This window comes from Culex quinquefasciatus, chromosome 3, assembly GCF_015732765.1.
Source record: "Culex quinquefasciatus strain JHB chromosome 3, VPISU_Cqui_1.0_pri_paternal, whole genome shotgun sequence".
Lineage (NCBI taxonomy): Eukaryota > Metazoa > Arthropoda > Insecta > Diptera > Culicidae > Culex > Culex quinquefasciatus.
This window is the reverse complement of record NC_051863.1, coordinates 51,032,992-51,053,079: the sequence shown is the minus strand read 5'-3', so window position 1 is coordinate 51,053,079 and position 20,088 is coordinate 51,032,992. Positions and strand designations below refer to the sequence as shown.

The 20,088-nt window shown below is 37.3% G+C and overlaps 1 protein-coding gene across 1 annotated transcript; it reads left to right on the top strand.

The window, feature by feature from the left end:
• Nucleotides 1–548: 548 nt before the first annotated feature.
• On the top strand, nucleotides 549–14,675 carry LOC6039804 (bumetanide-sensitive sodium-(potassium)-chloride cotransporter). Its single transcript, XM_038263584.1, has 10 exons — nucleotides 549–828; nucleotides 4,486–4,738; nucleotides 7,910–8,006; nucleotides 11,363–11,747; nucleotides 11,808–12,343; nucleotides 12,408–13,384; nucleotides 13,442–13,701; nucleotides 13,752–14,031; nucleotides 14,094–14,367; nucleotides 14,436–14,675. Exons 2-10 carry the CDS (start codon nucleotides 4,494–4,496, stop codon nucleotides 14,547–14,549), a joined length of 3,168 nt encoding a protein of 1,055 aa, XP_038119512.1. The 5' UTR covers nucleotides 549–828; nucleotides 4,486–4,493; the 3' UTR covers nucleotides 14,550–14,675.
• The last annotated feature ends 5,413 nt before the right edge of the window (nucleotides 14,676–20,088 follow it).

Here is a 20,088-nt window from a genome sequence, read left to right as displayed (position 1 = left end):
GTATTCAAAATAGAACAGAATGATATTTGAACAAAATAATATGACAGTTATAGGGCCTTCGTAACCTCCAAGACTACTTTGTATTTTTCTCTAAAACAAAACGAAATTTAATTGATCTTCAGTTGAGAGCAATCGGATGACCTGAAGATGATCAAAATATTTTAAATTTTTTTTTGTTAATAGATCGAAAACCAATTGGAAAACGGTTTGTTCTATATAACAATGGATGAGTTATGTTTGTCTTTGCCATTTCTTTGAGAGAAATTGACAAATTGAAATGAATGAGATTTTTCTAATATTTAAAGCATTTATTTGTAAAAAACAGTTAAATGAAGTCAAAAAATTAAGTCGAAAAATAAATAAAGCCACAACAATCTTTAAAGAACAGAAAATATACTAAACCTTGTACAGATTTTCACCCCATCAACCCCTGCGTAGTGTACCGACTAACCGCGCGCGCCCATTGTGGGCGGCTAATTTACACCCCCTTTGCTAGGCTAGAACCTATATATAATGGGGAGGCAACTAATGGTACTTTTCACAGTTGATCGCGTCGCGACAGTCGCGAGGGTGGACTCCGTCGGGCAGTCCTCAGCAATTTCCAAAAGAGACAGAATAGTCGTGTTTGCGCTTGGTGGTGGTGGGTGACTTCTACGCTGGTTCCAGAAACGAACCCTTATCTCGGTGTTTAAAACAGGCTTCTGAAGTGATGCGTACAAGCTTAATTTGGAACGCGACTTTCGGTGTTTTACTAAGGCCAGTGTCTCATCGTCAGGTGGGCGAACCTGCGTCGAGGAAAACTTGGACAAACGTTTAGTTGTGATTAGTGTAAGTGTTAGTGTGGGAATAATTACGACTGGTGATAAATAAATATATAAGCGAACAAAATATTCCACTAAAATCCTTGTGACCGATAGTGCTTGAACGGAAAAAAATAAAGTGATCAGCATAATTAAGGAAAACATTATAGGTCAAATCAGTAAAATCTAAATCATGAAACTTGGATTAAATTTGGTTAGCGGTTGATCGGCCGAATAGTAAGACCAGTATTTTCTGAGCAATTTTTTATGTATTTTCTTACGAACGACTTTCACTGGTTTGAACAAAACAAAATACGATGATTATCGAAATATCTTGAAACAGATCAATTGAAACTTCGACATTTTTTTAGTTTTCCCCAAACGTACACTGAAATAAAAAAAAAGTACCAAATTCCTAAATTCTAGGAATTTTGCCTCCTTTCCTTATTAAGTATTCCAAAAAACCCTTTTACTAAATAAGGAAAAGTGGCAAAATTCCTGGAATTTAGGAATTTGGTACTTTTTTTTTATTTCAGTGTAACGTTTTGCTCAATGGGGGCTTGATCATCATATATATTTTTTTGAATGGGTAAAAGAAAACCATCATTTCGAGCTGTTAATCTAGAAGAAATTTCGTTACGTCTTCAATTACAAAAAATTTGGTACCCAGACATGTATAGGTCATCGCTGAAATTTTTAAGTTATCGCAGTTTTAGTAGAAAAAGTAGATTTTTTGCCGATTTTGTCATTTTCGTGTTTTTGCGCGCGGCGCGTCGAAAAACACGGATTTTATTTTCAAAAAATCATATCTCGGAATCCTGTTAATGAACTCCTCCCATTTTTTAGTATGTTATGTAAAAATGTCCGGGAAATCCGATAAAAATATTTCCAGACATAGGCTTTTTGGTCCAGACACCGTCAAAACGGCATTTTAAAGTTTCATTCGACCTTTTCATATGTTAGGCTAGATTTTTTAAACTTCTTATTATTTTTCTTTGATAGGCCAACTTATCACCTTTCATTTGCGTATATGACAATTGAAATCGGTTGAAAGGCGAGGAGTTATGATTTTTTGAAAAAAGTGGTTTTTGCGAAAATCGACGAAAATGACAATTTTTCAGACCACCCTAACACGGCGTAGGTCACCCTAATGGCCAAACAAAAAAATACGGGTCTAATTATTTCGGCCAGGGAACCCCCAGAAAAGTTTTAAGCCCGATCCGAGCACTTTTGTTTTTTTCCCTGCTGTTTTCGTGGGGAATTGCTGTATATAGATAATTCAGGGAAGCACGCAAAGTGATTAGAATTAAGGAAAAAAAACTAATAAAAAATTTTGCTGGAGATTTCCCAAAAACTTTTTTTTATATTGAAATCATTGTTTTGATGAATTCTCTTCTGAGAACAATTTTTGGACTAATTGAGTGTACACTACAGAAAAGTTAAATTAGTTGGGTTTATGGTCAACTGTAAGGCATTTTTTTCAATTTTGGATGTTAGCTGAATCAACATATTTTTGTGTGCTTTGGTTATAATATGTAACGTTTTCATGATATTTTAACAATTTTTATTAGTTCTTGTTATCCCCACAGGATATCTCGAATCGAAAAAAAAATAATTTATTTATTGCATTTTTCATCATTTCAAATTCGGCTGCCAGACTTAAAGCTCAACTAAGTGGTTTTACCTTGATTCTTATTTTAAAAAAAATATGTTACTGTCAACTAGTGCGAATCGGGACTACAGTCTGAATAGGGGCAGCACGTTTAAAAGCACTTGAAAGCTTCAAATTAGGAAATGAATGCACACACTGTGTTGCTCTGAATCTGGTCTAACCGAAATCACCCAAAATTACCAAAATATTAGGCTTAAAAATTGCCAAAACTGCTGTTCCAATTCACCCCATGTATTCCGATTCCCCCAAAATGACGTTATTACAGATAATTGCAACTTTAACTTTGTATTTTTTTAGCCCAAACGGACATAAAAATTTACAATAGGAAAGAAATAGAAACCCTGTGATTTTGTTTAAACTGCAGATTTCAATCAGATAAAATAGTATGTTGAAAAGGCCACTGTATAGTTTCTCCAGAATCTGTTGGTCGCTGAATCCGAATACGGTACCAACATTTATGAAAACAGCAGTAGTATTGCGCAATTCTCACTAACTTGGACTTCGCACTAAATTATTGCTATCGATCGCATTATTGCGACTTGTCAACTGGCTTGGGAAATTTTAATTTTCTCAAAAAATGATCAAAGCGAGCCGATGTTGCTTACCTGTCAATCGCAATTTTAAAGTGCGAATGTCCAGTTTGGTGGAAACTGCGACTGGAAATGTAAATAAACAACGACTGGTTGCCTAGTTTTTGGAAATTTTGTTGTCAAAAGTGCGAGAGAAAAGTGCGGACCAAATCCAAGTTACAGTGCAAGGATCAATAGAAACAGTAATTTTCTAGAATTTTGCAAATTTTAATTCCATTTTTTTTTATTGAATGAAATTTTGTCCATGAGAATGCAAGTCACTTTTTATTACTCAAAGTTAAGTTCCCAAAATATTTTTTTTTTAATTTAAGGAATTTACCGATTAACAAAGACTTATAAATAAAAATTGTTCTTTTGCAGAAGTGCAGTCCTTTAAACTGAAATAAATCGAACAGTTTAACATGAATAGCTTTAAAAATGAAAAAAAGTAATTTTCGATTGCAAATTTAATTTTTGCCAAAATGTACTTCAAGTTTTTCTATGACCACATTTGGTTATTTATTGCAAAATCATATTTTTTTCGCACTACCCTAAACTCTGGTGCTAAAGATGCCTTTTTAAATTCCCTTTTGGGATTTTTGAGAAATCATCTATTGTGTTAAAAAAATAAAACATTTTTTCTGGACAGTCCTCATCAAAGCCAACAACTTTGCCGAAGACACTAAATCGATCACAAAATTCCTTTCCAAGATACAGATTTTTGAATATTCACATATCCCGTAAACTGGGGTGACTTTGATAGCCCGGGGTGACCTTGATAGAAATTTTATCAGGCCACTAATTTTGATACTCAAAATTTTCAAAAATGAAAAAAAAAAGTAACCCCAGTTTACGGTCCATTCTCATGACCAGCCAATGGCTTCTTTTGACATATTCCCTGTGGATAAAGTCTCATGCAAATAAAAAAAAACATAAAGTAAAGTGTATTTGTGAAAACGTATAGAATTACTCAACTTTAAAATCCTATTTACAGTCTTACTTATTTTTAACTATTTGAATTTTGAAGAATCATTTTGATTCTACTTAATTCAGTTTCTAAGCGAATAATCGTGTCACAATAAAGTTTTGGGGTTCCCTTAAACTATGTTTTACATCAATGTTCAAACTTCCGCAGGTAATACATTTATTACAACTAAAAAGTTAGAAGAAAAAAACACTTAAGATTCAATACAAATTCCAATCTAAAGAAAGAAATACCTCATTGACTCACGTTAAAAAAAATTATGTATCACAGAACAATACAATACAATGCTAAAATTACGCAGTATATACGAGCTTCGACCCACTCTACCCAAAGTGGTTGTCTTATCTTGTACTCGATATCGAAGAAAATCTTCCACACCCGATTACTTCATCGTTCCCCGTCGACGCGAGATAAACTGCGTAGTAATGCTCATCATGATCTATATCTAATACGGTGCAGGTCCCACGATGAAAGTCGATCGTTTCTCGATAACTCGCATCAGCAATCGCATTCTGGGCACCTTCACCGGCGGCAGAAGCAACAATGCCAACATCAGCAACACTAACAACAACAGCTCAACGCTGCAACCGTCGGCTACTTTCACCATCAGTGGGACGGATGGCGGTTCCACGGTGGACATCGACAGCTATACCGTCTCCTCGGTGGGTTCTGATGACAACGGGCGGCGGTACAGCTACAATCATCTGACGAGGTGAGTCATTTTTTAAGGCGGGTGATTATCTGTAGTACACTTAATTTAATTCATTTAACAACGTTTTCGCAAATCAAAATTGTTGTGTCTTTTAAATGATAATGTTTTTTTTATTTCATCTAGAAAAGCAAGTATTTAGTTTTAGAGGCTTGATTGAGTTCAAAAATAATAAAAAAACGAAGTTGACTTTATAGCTGTCGGCCACCATTGCTAGTTCCAACCACTAGTGTCTTCCTTTTATCTACACTACAAGGACTTCGCCGCTCCTAAGTGTATGAAAGTATGGCACGGAGCGACGGCGCCGAATACCCATATATACACAAAGAATTTTAGAGCGCCCGCCGCGGGATTCGAACCGGCGACCTCTGGATTGTGAGTCCAGTGCGCGGTGCGAAAAATAATAATGATTGTAAAAAAAATATATTCAAAAAACCATTCGCAGCTTTCGATTGCCAGCTATTGCAACAAAAAACCATTTTAGTCCAGCGTTGTTATCAAAAATGATAGCACACTTCGACCAACATCAGCAGGTTGAAGTACACAGCTACCAAATTTATAACAGGGGGGACCCAAGTGCGGCCAGCGGGTCGAATCCGGAAACTAACCGGTTTGGTCCAATCCATGCGACGGTTCTGATAAGCTTTATTGGGCCATGAACCCCGCAAACAAGCAATATATTTTGTGAAATTTTGACAACTTAAATCAGCCTCAATCGCAAGTAGAGGTAACTGATTTGAAAAGTTTATATTTAAAGCACATTTTAGTTTATTTTTACGATATTCAAACGGTTTGAATCAAACATGAAAGGTTCCATTTTATTCCGCTATTACATTAATATTTTGATAGATGCAATCGATTCCAGCTATCGGCAGTCGCGTATTTGAATATTCTACACACTTTGTAAGGGCACTTGTAAGAAACGCACGTTCTACCGAAGGGATAAAAAAAAGTTTTTATCTAATATCCTTTCTATCGAAACATCTCTTATTATAGAAGCAGTGTTGGAACCCTTCTAAAAAGTTATTACTTATAAACTTTTGGCTTGGTTGAAAATAATTGTGCTGGCGTTTCAAAAAATCTAACTTATATTTTGAGATTCTTTTTTAATTATAGGAACTTGTTGTGCTCGCCAATCCAAGCAACTTCGTTCAAGACGCAGGCATTTCATTCCGTAATCTACGACTTCTTTGAGCCAAAATCCCAAAATCATCAGAGCAACCCATCAAAATCAGTTTTTCACATATAGCAATTGGGTCCTAAAATCGAGTTGATATGGCTGTTTCGTCACACACAACGATAAGTTTTTTTTTTCTGAGCAAAATTTCATTTCAAATTCTTGACAGAAATATATTGTTTGAAAACTCGTTGAAGAGTGCTTAAAAATATGAGGGTTTACACAATTATTATTGAACCGCTTTATCAATAATAGAAAGTTAAAAATATTGAAGCAGTAGTAAATATTAAGACTTTCAAGTGAAGTTCTCCGGAAAAACGATATCCGAGTTCCATTTTTGAAAGTTTTTACGTTTTAAGCATTTTCAAAATTAGTGGCCAAGAATGTAACTTTTTGGCATAAGAACCTTCCTTGGACTTATACGAACCTAAAGCAACAAAAAACACGACGTTTCGTATTGAACTGATTCGCATTCGAACAAAACCGTCGAATTTTTTTATATATATAGAAGATAGGGAAAAGTGGGGCAAGTGTACCTAGCTAAAAAATGCTCGGTAAAACCCATAAAAACGTGAAAAATCAGTCGGATATTTTGATTATCATCTTATTTCAGGTCTTGACTATGACTTTGTCAAAACGAGTTTAAAAAATTGATTTTAAGCACATTCTACATCTAGGTGGGGTTAGCTTGAAAAATAATATTTATTTGCTAACAATTGAATAGTTTTCAGTTAGAAACATAAGATTATAATGTATTTGAAACCTTTCTTTCGTTTTTAGAGGAGAGAATAATATTTAATTTTTAATTCCAACGTTTTTTTCTCGAAAAACTAGCATTATTCAGAAGGTAAAATATAAATACCATATCATATCATAATATTCTGGGATAGATTTTTTTTGAATTTTTTTTATCAGTATTGATGCAACCTTATGTATTCGTTACCCACCAAGCTGAGTTGTTTCAGTAATTCGTATTTTTTTGCATACTAAAAATCTTATATCATATCATCATATCATAATCATACTTTAAAATGGGTGCAAATCATTGGTAGGGGCACTATTTATCTAGAAAAAAATCATTTAGATATAAATAACACAAAAACAAATCCTTAGCCTTATTTTGTGCTTTCCAAATGTTATAAGAAAACAATGGTTTTAAAAAAAACTTCATTCAATCTTATGTCCCGTGGCGTTTATGTCGTTTTGGTGGTTATGTGGTAGTAGAATCAACTAATTGCTAGCAACAATTCCTCATACTGGAAATGTCAAAATTGTAAAAATTTACGGCCGTACGAGCGATTGTTCCTCTTTCCCCATATGATCGTCTTGCCCCACTCTAATCACGTCTTTGTTTCAAGTTATCAAAAAACCTCCTGACAAGAAGTCAAGAAAAAACTGCCCTTGGTGAAGCAAAATTCAACTTTGCAGATTAGCTTAAAATAAATACAGACTACCCAGATTAAATCATGCCTAGTAATCATGGTCCAATTTTGGATGCAATAATATCCGAGGCCAAGGCTCAAAAACTCCCGAATCCGGGATGCATTTTATCACCGAGCAATAGCTAATTTACAACCGCTCGTGATAAGAGTAAGAGCGTAAGAGCTTAGAATTGGATTGAATGAAGCCGTCCAGTACTAAACTCCCATCAGGGCGCACGGAAGGAAGCACTTGACTTGATTTTTGCTATTCCGCGAGAAAGCCCTTTTCTAATGCTTGGAACGAAAGGGTGGAAATATAATTACTGTGGGATCCACACAATTCAGTTCATTCAGTAAAGGGTGTTCAATGAGTGCACACAATTGACGGTTAATTTCCGTTAGCTATTAGTGACTTGTTTCTTTGTTAATGCGAAAATGACACGAACCGGGAGTTTTAAACATGCGGTGATATTGGATTTTGGCAAACTAGTGTGTAATGTAACTAGGTTTGAAAGTGATTGAAAGTTGCGTGTGATTTTTTTTTAATTATTCTTCATTTATTCCAACCGTTTTTAGAGAACCTCTGCCACGATTGGAATACTACCGAACATCAAAACGTGGCCTGAAACGGCCATCGATTGGAGAGCTACATGGAGACCTCGACAGAAAGCCGGTAAGTAATAGGATAACTTTATTTTTATTTTTATGTGCAAAAAAAAATGATCGACAAGTTGACATTTTGCGATTAACCCTCAACTGCCCAAGTTTTTTTTTCCTATATTTTTATTTTTCCCTTGTTCATGAGGTAGTTTTTAGCAACTTTTGTTCTACAAAAAACTTTACTTCTCTTGTTTTATGTTTTTCTTGTTTTATTTTTAGTAAATTTGCATTTATCTTGTTCAGTTTATCTATGTTTATGATAATTTTTGGCCTATTCTACCACCTTATGTAATGATAGGCATTTTGCCTTTCTATTTTTTCATGTTTTAAAGCCACTTTGTCAATTTTTTGCTTCTGTTTCATATTTTCTGCTCTGGAATGGCACAAGTATCATTTAATTGTAAAAAATGCATAGAGGCATAGTCTGGGGCACTGTAAAAATTACTACATACTTCTTATTACTCAAAAAATAAAGGAAATGTTAGTGAAAACACAGCCAGTCTTGAAATTAAATTTTTTTAAACATTGCATTTCCAATGCTTTTAAAAGATCAAAAATCGGTTGGTAATTTTTTTAGATCGAAGCCCGTCTAGCGGCGGGATTAGGTTGTAGAGGGTTAACTATAGTCCATTTTGATCGAACAAATTTGAAACCCATTTTAAACTTTTTTCATTTAAATTTTGTATTTCGAGATAGCATGTTACCATTTTGTTTCTTTCGAGCTTGTATAGAGATTACGATTTACCTTACAACTGTTTTCAGATACTGGCTAGGTTTCGTAGAAATCTTTTGTATCAAAACTTGAGATTTAGGAAAAGGGTGGTGTGGCTTTCAGAAATGGTAATAAATAGTTAAGATAACTGCTGTTCAACTTGTTTGCTACTATTTCTTGTGTGTTGTTGAGTTGTGTCAAGTTGTCAGTTGAAATTAAATGCGGAAGAAATTATGTTCAAAAAAATCACTTTCCCACTTCAGATTGCCATAAATAACAGTCAAGTGGCGCTCTACTTTATTCAATTACGGCTGGTTCAGATAATAAACTTTAGACTCATTCATAGCAGCTTGCCAGACATCTTATCCTATACTGCTTATCGCAAGTCAAACACATTGTAATGTTTTACGCAGGAACTCCACTCGGTGGCAACGAACCTTACTGCTGATTGCAATCAATTTATGCGTTCCTTTTTGCCTTTCTTACAAAAGAAAGGTTTAAGGTTTGCTTTTGAAAAAAACACTTTTCTCAGAAATCTTAAAAAATTCGTGCGTGGCGAGGAATCGTCCCACAAAAATTCCTATTACTAAATTGAAGGTTTAAATACGCTCTTTCGATTGAATTTTGGCCCGAAATCCGGAACTCAAAGTCTGATTTTTGATAGCTCTTTTTCTGAAATACCTGAGCGATGTCTGTACCCGCTCTTAAAAATTTGAGTCTTCCATCATTGGAAAACCGCTCGTAAAACCCACAATTTTTATATTTCAGATTTGTAGCCATGGGGTCGGAGACGAACTTTTTTATTTTTCGATTTACAATTTTCGACCAATAAATGTGGTCAAAACCATTTTTAGAGGTATTTTTTTGACAATTTTACAGAAAACTATCAAATTAAAAGAATTCAGTTTCAAACAAAAATCCATTGGAAAACGTGCGCCATAAACTGCTTGGACTCAAAATTTGAAGCTTTTCCAAAATGTATTTCCATATTAGTTTTTTTCGTCTTATTTTTACCCTATTTTTCCCCATTAAATTTTTGGTTTTATACAGAATCATATATTGAACATCAGATTCGAAGTCCCGGCTTGTTCTCGCTCGAAAGATCGACAAGTCGTCAAGTCGAAGCATAAACGCCAGCTCATTCACGCTTGCGCGTGAAAGTGTTCTTTCTGGCTTCTCATAGTAGATCAACAATTTTTTTTTCTAATGATGTCAATCCAATATGTTTTTCTTAATTAATTTTAAATATCTTGCGACCCATAATGTACCTCTGAAATTAAAAAAAAAATGCATTTAAGGTTTAGCCTAAAAATATTTGAAGCTTCAGGTCAAATTCTCACTGGGTGGTATCATTTTGTTTCTGAAAAATTAATTGCACCAATATATTTGTCGGAGTTTCATCATTTTGTAAGAAAGGCTCTATTTTACCTCTGGTGATATTAAATCGAGTTTTTTTGCGATAAAAACACCGTTAATAGCCATCAGATTATTAAATTCAGGTAAAAATAAGTAATTTTTAGATTTTAAACAATCAAATTTGTTAAGTAAATTATCTACAATCAAATTTTTTGCAGGCAGTGTTAAAATCGCTAAGAATTGAAATTAAAAAAACAATGCGTTTTTCAACTTTTTCCTATCTTAAGGATGGTACGCTGATCGGAAGGAAAGGGGTAAAGAAACAGCTTTACGAACAGCAGAACAAAAGAGAGATAGCGATTTCTTGGGGCTTTTCTTCACCCTCTCTGGCTTGCTTGCTCTGCCGCTGTTGCCCATTTGAAATTTTTCTTGACCGATTCCTTCCGAAGTGCGTATACCGCTTTACGGAGAATAAAATCAAAATTTCATACTCAGGCTTAACAAAATTACACCAAGTTGATCAGAAAATTCCTAACAATATACAGTTTTTTGTAAAATCCACATACTATTTTTGTATGGACAACTACAAAAAATTGTATCGATACTAGTTAGCCGAATCAAAGATGCCAAATGTATTCTTTGGTCCTCAAAAAGTTTTATCCAATTGAAAAAAAAAATGAATTGAGTATTAGAAGCACAGTGCTTTTTTTGTTTATTTTTATCACAGACAAATTGAACCATTGCCAAGTAAGCTGGATCATTCTCCGCCAACTGACACAGAATACCCCTCTTCGACATCAGAGACGGTAACTGGCAAAAACCAACTTAGTTTTTTAAGGGTTAGACAAAATAAACTGAATTTGCTCAAACAAAATTTCAATTTAAAATTAGAATACAGTGGGTCACAAAGCTATTGCTCAACCAATCGGTCCCAGATTTCGGAAAGTTGTTTATGTGTATGAAAACCTTGTTCTGAAAAATTGACCATGTCGAGCAGTTTTCTAAAGAATCTTGAAAAATAACAAGATTTGGCCGTACAGATTTGCTAAGAATATAGCTCGCAAAAGCTAGTTTGGTACCCGTCTGGAAAATAAAAGCGTAGGTAAGAGATTTGCCTTAATGCATTACATTACCAGAACAGTTTTTATTCGTGCAGTACGCCATTGCATAACGATGCATATACTTCCAGCCCCACTTCTTGAAGTGTACCGCAGAGATGATTATTTGAACTGGGCACAAATGTTTTAACAACAACACATATTATATCAACACATTTTTCAAACTATTTCCCGTTTTCCCAGGAAAAGCAAGAGGAGGAGGAAAAACCGGACGCCCACGGCCATGGCATCAAGCTGGGATGGATCGAGGGCGTGCTGATCCCGTGCCTGCTCAACATCTGGGGCGTGATGCTCTTTCTGCGGCTCAGCTGGGTCGTCTCACAAGCTGGGATCGTCGAGTCGCTGATCATCATTGGCATCTCGTACCTGGTGTGCGTCATTACGGCCCTCTCGCTGTCGGCCATCTGCACCAACGGGCAGGTCAAGGGCGGTGGCATTTACTATCTCATTTCGCGCTCGCTGGGACCGGAATTTGGCGCGTCGGTTGGGGTGGTGTTTGCCTTTGCCAACTGCGTCCAGGCCGCGCTCAACACGATCGGGTTCTGCAGCTCGCTGAACGATTTGCTGAGTACGGTTGATATTGGTGGTTTTTGGATGGTGGGATATTTGACGAGTTCTTTTTTTTCAGAATCCTACGACACTAAAATCGTCGACGGAGGAGTAAACGACGTGCGGATCGTGGGTTCGATCGCGATCGTCGTGATGGTGATCATCTGCGCCGTCGGCATGGAGTGGGAGGCAAAGGCGCAGAACTTTCTGATCGTCGCCATTGTGATCGCCATTTTCAACTTCCTGATCGGAGTTGTGGTCGGACCAGGTTCGGACGCATCGGTGGCGCAAGGGTTCATGGGATTCTCGTCGGCGGTCTTTCAAGCGAACATGAAGCCGGACTACCGGTTCAGCGAAAACTCCCAGCAGTCTTTCTTCAGCGTCTTTGCGATATTCTTTCCGAGTGTGACGGGCGTCCAGGCTGGCGCGAATATCTGCGGCGACCTGAAGGATCCCGCCAGTGCCATTCCGAAGGGCACCCTGCTGGCGCTGCTCATCTCGGCGATCTCGTACGTGACGTTTGTGTTTTTCGCTGGTGGAGCTGCCCTGCGGGACGCTTCCGGCAACATTACCGACCTCGTCAACGGGACGTTCGTGACGTGCACGGCGGAAAGTGTGAGTAACTGAGGTGGGGTGTGAGTTATTGGGAAGGTATTCAAGCGAACTTAAAACTTTTCAGAACTGCGCATACGGACTGCACAACGACTACACGGTGATGCAGCTGATGTCGCTGTCGTCGGCTATTATCTACGCGGGATGCTTCGCGGCGACGCTTAGTACCGCTCTGACCAATCTCCTCTCGGTTCCGAGGATCATCCAGGCGCTGGGTATCGATCGCATCTACCCGGGACTGATTTTCTTCTCCAAGGGTTACGGCAAGCACGGAGAGCCATACCGTGGTTACGTGCTGGTACTCATCGTGTCCGTACTGTTCGTGCTGATCGCGGACATCAACGCTATTGCTCCTCTGATCTCCAACTTTTACTTGGCTTCGTACGCGCTGATCAATTTCTGCACGTTCCATGCGGCTACGGTGAAGCCTCTCGGCTGGCGACCTACGTTTCGGTTCTACCATCCGTGGATCAGCTTGCTCGGTTCGATCATGTGCATCGTGATCATGTTCCAGCTGAACTACATGTTTACGATCGTGACGGTTACGATCATCTTTGTGCTTTATCTGGTGGTCGTCTATCGTAATCCGGACGTCAACTGGGGTTCATCTACCCAAGAGCAAATCTACAAAAGCGCCCTCTCCTCTACGCTCAAGCTGCAAAACATTGGCGATCACGTCAAGAACTACCACCCGTCGATTCTTGTGCTTGCGGGTAACCCGATGAATCGACCACCTCTCATCGACCTTGCTAACCTCATCACCAAGAACCACTCGCTGATGATCGTTGGCGACATCATCAAAGAACGTCTCTCACATCGCAAGCGCAAGCAACTCAACTCCGAGTGCACCAAGTTCCTGGAGATTCGCAAGATTCGCGGCTTCTACCAACCCATCGACGGAATGTCCATCGAGGAGGGCGTTCACGCGTTGATCCAAACCTCGGGCGTGGGCAAGCTCTCGCCCAACATTGTCCTGATGGGCTACAAGGCCGATTGGATGACCTGCCCGGTGAAGGATCTGCTCACGTACTACAACGTCCTGCAGTGAGTTCTGTTATATTGCGTCCAACAATAACCAACTAATCGAGTCTTTTCCCACAGCGATTCCTTCGATTGCCGGATGTCTCTGGCGATCTTGCGACTACCGAACGGGTTGGACTTTTCCCACCTTACCACCGAGATCGTAGCGGAACCTGCCGGAATGCCAGCTGCCGTCGGTAGCAACTCCAACTTCCAAACCATCTCGACCGTCCTCACCGACGGACTGCGCCCACCGCGCAAGCTCATGCACGTCGACTCGAACCTCAACCTGGACTCGGCGAACGGCAGCAACGACAACACGCTCACCATTCCGCAGCAAGGTAGCGGCGTCTACAGTAACTTCTGGTACTCAAGATATTCCCATTTACAGCTCCCTTGCCGAACCGGCGTACGCTCGAGGCCCAACGGAACAGCATCGTCTACTCGACGCGAGGGGGCTCGAGCGTCCCGAAGGAGATCCTGGACCGGCTCAGCGTGTTCCAGAAGAAGCAATCCAAGGGCACCATCGACGTCTGGTGGCTGTACGACGACGGCGGTCTCACGATGCTCGTTCCGCACATCATCTCGCTCCGGTCCAAGTGGTCCCAGTGCAAGATCCGCGTGTTTGCCCTCACCAACCGCCAGATGGAGTTGGAGGTGGAAGAGCGAAAGTGAGTACCTCCTGAACTGTCCCAATCGAGAATCATTTACCATTTCTTCACCCCTGCTTCAGCATGGCGAACCTCCTCACCAAGCTACGCATCGACTACTCCTCGCTGACGATGCTGCAGGGCGTAACGAATGCGCCGCGTCAGGAAACCGTAGAAATGCACCAGCGGCTGCTGCAGCACTTTACCGAAAGTGACGGCACCCAGATACCGATTGGCGAGCACGAGCGGGTGGCGCTGCAGGAGAAGACGAGCCGTCAGTTGCGGCTGCGCGAAATGCTGCTGGAACACTCGAACGGGGCGAACCTGATCGTGATGTCGATGCCGATGCCGAGGCTGGTGAGTTCTTCATATAGATATAAAAATACAAAAATTCACTAATCGCGGCGATTGCCTGCTTCTTCCAGGGAACCGTTTCCGCTCCGTTGTACATGTCTTGGCTGGAAATGCTCACGAAGGATATGCCACCGTTCCTGTTGGTGCGCGGCAACCAGACGTCCGTGCTCACGTTCTACTCCTAAATTTTGATGCTGTTTTAGCTGTGCAAAAAATCGTTATCAGTATTATTGCTTTTTTTTTTTTGTTTATTAGGATTAGTTTAAAATATTTCACGTTTAAGTGCCAAATGTAGACTATGAAAAAGTGTTTGCCAAAAAATATAAAGTTTTGCTTACTAACTTATATGCATTTATGCTCCAAACGCTTACAGATTCTTTTCGAGCATTGTCGTGCCCGTAGTGTGTACATGGTGCACTTTGTACGTCGAGAAAGTTTACCAGACCTAAGGAGCTTGTTGAGCAACAGAAAACTGTTGCGTGGCAGACATCATCTCTGCTTGGGACGTAAGATTCAAGTACCTGGAATGTGACGCCGAAGGCATGTGATGGTAACGCGCGGCAGCTTCTGAAATTTTGGATTGACACCGTAGACAGGACAAAGTTCTTTGTCAAAATAAAACTGCTGAAAATTAGCCACATCATGGGTGGTGAGAAGGATTGAGATAAACTTACCTTTGATAACTTCACAACTGCATCCAGAAGCGACATCGGTGTGTTTTGCAAGACTGCATTCAGACGTTCCAGCTTTCCAGTACAACTTTGGCAGCTTTGATGACACCGTTTGCATTGCGTTGCAGTTAGGGTGTGTCTCTTCATATGACTAATCAAAGCTGAGTGATTCACATCAGGATGTCCGCACGAAAGCTTTGCGCCGCAAAAATGAAAGAACTTTTTGACGCTTTGGCTATGGTAAACAGAGTGGCATTCATTGCAAACTTGTAATGTGAATCAAATGCCACAGAATAAACACTTCCCGAATTTTGCAAAGTTTCTTTTACAGAATTTGAACTCAAACCATGTAAGGCTGATACCACAGACAACAGACGTTTGGGCTCGATTCTTCCCTTGTGTAAATCATTGCTACAGTTTTTTTAGTTGTGGCAATCCGTTTGTGGCGCTGCAGTCGCTTTGCCCTGACACATTGCCCGCTGTCAAAATATCGCTTTCCGCCTACTGTCATTTTCCATTTTGTTGGTTGTCAACGTTTGTAATCGTTTGTTCTGGATGAAAAGTTGATTTCAGCCGATTTCAGCTAAATCTCTCGCGCTTGCAGCTGCTTGACAAATGTGAGGCAACCAAAGTGGCCAACCTGGTTTCTGAACCGGTTTTAGCCCCGACGGATTGCCGATTGGAGTATGGCGTCGTTATAGAGGAGGTGTGCAAACGACGGACGTTCCAATCAAGATCCCCTCGGAAAATACGGTGGCCCGGTGTCATCATCAACGCAACGGAAGTTGCCACACTCCCCCCGCCTGGTGCCACTCATGGAAGAGGATGGGAATGGGAGGGGGGTGGGGGTGTTTGAGGATCGCTTGCACTGGAAATCCGGTGGGGGAATCTGACGCGCCGGGGAGAACATTCAAAATTTAGGCCTTTGGTATGGCGACGAGGGTTCGCTGGAAGTGGCGGCACTTGAAGGTGGGGTGGGTTTCGAGGGCGTTGAAGAGGTTGGTGTCTTGGAGGTGAGGGTTGAAGTGATCGTGGTAGCTGGTTTGTCGGTTCCGGAGATAATCTTCGGAATGCGGTCGTTTGGGGCCAAAACGTTTACGGGGTTGGCCGTGATAGTAGCTCTTGCTGACGGCGCCAATGACTTCCAGACTTTATCGTGTCATACCTCGCTATTTTTCCTTCTTCGACAGTTCCGGATTGTTTCGTTTCTGGTTCCGGATCTTTTATCCTCCAAGAAACGCTTGTCCATCCTCCCGATTTCCACCGGGTCTCCTCCTCCTTTTCGCTCCCCTCTGTTGGTTTTGTTTATAAACATAACCAGCAAGAATTTGACAGCCTCAAGCGCGGCCTTGGTTGCTGTGTTTAAAAAAGCATCAGACTAGACTATTTTTTAATATCGATGATTAAATGAAAAAAAAACTTCCATGTGCTCGTAAATCGTGTTAATTAATAATAAAAGTAGATTGACTATGGCATAAAATCGTAATCTTTACCTATTTATTTATTTTTTTTTTGCAAAATTGAAATAATATATTTTATAAATATTTCTGGGTGATGCATTTTCAAGCACACCTTCTCAGAAAACCATCATGGCTGCTTTAGAGAGTGGCAATAGGCTAACAGATGGCGCTAGTAGATTAGCAGGATGCGGCAGCCATGTTTTTACACACGATTTTCAAATTATTTTGTTCTAGCCGCTACGTCTGTTGTCTGTGCTGATACGCAGATGGGAAGGAACGCAAAACTCCATACAAAAAAACGCCCAAGAAACGGTCAAGGAAAGGGTCACGAAAAGATTTTTCTTAAGCGGTACGCAGCTGAAAAGTAACAGAAACGGAAATATTGCGTTTGACGTTTCTTCGCGCGGTGCTTGTTTGAAATATGTTTTGATGAAAAAATCAAAGAATTTGTAGGAATCTTACCCCGGTCAACACTGGCTGACGGATCAACTATGGTTGACGTCGCAGATGAGTGGTGAGGTGGTTGGACTTGGATTCTAGGCCAGAGTGTAACGCGGTCGGGCACGCGAGTGGTGGCGGCAATAAATATGTTTATTAGCCGCCCGTGATTTGTTTTATTTCTATCTAGTGTATTTCCCTGGCTCGGTGTCTACAGAATTGTAATTTTTCTTTTTGAATGCGACTGATAATTACAAACGTTTTAATAATTTTGTATTGGAGATAATAATATTTCAAATTCCCGCCGAATCTCAAAAAGCAGAATATTGAAACTAAAAGGACCGATTTAGTTTTTCGGTCGAAATGGAGTAAAATAAGAAGTTGTCTTTATAGATGTCGGCCATCGTGTCACCAACAATTTACTGCTAGTACCAACCAGCTACCTCTGGATTATGAGTCCCCTGCACTGTCCGATTTATCCACACTCGCGGGACCAAAATGAAGTAAATCAGAGTGAAATTAAACTTGACAATAATCATACAAATATCTATGTTCTTACTGAAAATACAATAATAATCTGAAATTTTGAAATCCAACCAAACAACAAATTCAAAAATGTGAAAAAAACAAACATTTCAGAAATTTCAAATAACATTTTTTTTAAATAATAAAGAAAATTTCAACAAAGATCTGAAATTTGGAAAATCAAAATTAAAAATATGCAGAATTGAATAATAATTTTAATTTTTAACTTTTTAATAAATTCCATAGATCAAAAATGTTAAAATTCGAAACGAATGTACAAGTCGAAATTCCAAAAGTTTTAAAAATCGGAAATATAGAAATTATACAAATTTACGAAAACCTCGAAATTATAACAATCAAAACTTCCAAAATTAAAAAATCTAGAATGAAAATTTAAGAATAAAAAAAATTAAAAAAATTAAGAAATTTAAAAAAATTAAGAAATTTAAAAAAATTAAGAAATTTAAAAAAATTAAGAATTTAAGAATTTAAGAATTTAATAATTTAAGAATTTAAGAATTTAAGAATTTAAGAATTTAAGAATTTAAGAATTTAAGAATTTAAGAATTTAAGAATTTAAGAATTTAAGAATTTAAGAATTTAAGAATTTAAGAATTTAAGAATTTAAGAATTTAAGAATTTAAGAATTTAAGAATTTAAGAATTTAAGAATTTAAGAATTTAAGAATTTAAGAATTTAAGAATTTAAGAATTTAAGAATTTAAGAATTTAAGAATTTAAGAATTTAAGAATTTAAGAATTTAAGAATTTAAGAATTTAAGAATTTAAGAATTTAAGAATTTAAGAATTTAAGAATTTAAGAATTTAAGAATTTAAGAATTTAAGAATTTAAGAATTTAAAATTTAAGAATTTAAGAATTTAAGAATTTAAGAATTTAAGAATTTAAGAATTTAAGAATTTAAAATTTAAGAATTTAAGAATTTAAAATTTAAGAATTTAAGAATTTAAGAATTTAAGAATTTAAGAATTTAAGAATTTAAGAATTTAATAATTTAAGAATTTAAGAATTTAAGAATTTAAGAATTTAAGAATTTAAGAATTTAAGAATTTAAGAATTTAAGAATTTAAGAATTTAAGAATTTAAGAATTTAAGAATTTAAGAATTTAAGAATTTAAGAATTTAAGAATTTAAGAATTTAAGAATTTAAGAATTTAAGGATTTAATAATTTAAGAATTTAAGAATTTAAGAATTTAAGAATTTAAGAATTTAAGAATTTAAGAATTTAAGAATTCCAGAGAAAAAAAAATTTAACATTTGTACCAGCCTTATTTTATAATTTCCAAATTTCCTAACTTCCTAATTTCATAGTTTACGAATATCCTAATTTCCTTATTTCCTAATTTCCACACTTCCAAATTTCCTGATTTCTTAACTTCCTAACTTCCTAAACTCCTAATTTCCTAGTTTCCTAATTTCATAACTTCCTAATATTCTAATTTCCTAACTTCCTAATTTCCTAACATATTATTTTCCTAATTTCACGATTTTCTAATTTCTGAATTTCCTTTTTTCCTTATTTCATAATTTCCTAATTTCCTAGCTTCCTAATTTTCTAACATATTAATTTCATAATTTCTTAACTTCCTAACTTCCTAACTTCCTAAACTCCTAAATTCTTAGTTTCCTAACTTCCTAATTTCCTAATTTCCTAACTTCCTAATTTCCTAGCTTCCTAATTTCCTAACTTCCTAATTTCCTAACTTCCTAATTTCCTTGTTTCCTGATATCCTAATTTCCCAATTCCCTAACTTCCTCATTTCCTTATATCCTAATTTAATTTCCTAACTTCCTAATTTCCTAGTTTTCTAATTTTAAAAATTTCCTTATTTCCTAATTTCCAAATTTTTCTAATTTCCTAACTTCCTAATTTCCTCATTTCCTAATTTCCTAACTTCCTAACTTCCTTACATCCTAATTTCCTTACATATTAATTTTCTGATTTCTTAATTTCCTTGTTTCATAATTTCCTAATTTTCTTATTTTCTTTATTTTACTAATTTGCTAATATCATTATTTCCAAATTTCCTAATTCCCTTGTTTCCTAATTTCCTTTATTTTTAATTTTCTTATTTCATAATTACATAGTTTTTTTAATTTCCTTATTTCATAATTAAATATTTTTTTAATTTCTGTTTTTCTTGTTTAAGAATTAAAGAATTTCTAAATTTGCTTTTATTTATTGATTTCTTAATTTTGTTTATAATTGTTGTGAAATTTTTTAATAAACAATTTAAATCTATTTAATTTTAAGTTTTGAATATTTTTAATCTTTTTATTTTTTCCTCGAAAGAACCTCAAGCGCGCACACCGTCAATCGCACTCATACCGAACTGTCAACTTTTCTTGGGGGGGTCACGAAAAGAACACGCAACATTTCTTGACCGCGTTCCTTCCGATCAGCATACCGTACTTATAACTTAACGGTTCAAAAACTTCTTTTACTTTAATCGTTGTATAGATGCCGTAATCGTTGCCTAGACGCACAAAAGTCCACTGATTTTCCAATACTACATACCAAAACCAATAACTTGGTACCAGCACTCAGTTTATCACTCTCGGTTTTTTTTTTCAAGTTCACTTATTCTGTTGCTTAACCCATCACACTGA

Coding starts and splice junctions, on each gene's coding strand:
- LOC6039804 (XM_038263584.1), top strand. CDS start 4,494: ATGAAAGTCGATCGTTTCTCGATAACTCGCATCAGCAATCGCATTCTG. Junction 12,344..12,407: donor TGACGTGCACGGCGGAAAGT/GTGAGTAACTGA, acceptor AAAACTTTTCAG/AACTGCGCATACGGACTGCA. Junction 14,368..14,435: donor CGATGCCGATGCCGAGGCTG/GTGAGTTCTTCA, acceptor TGCTTCTTCCAG/GGAACCGTTTCCGCTCCGTT.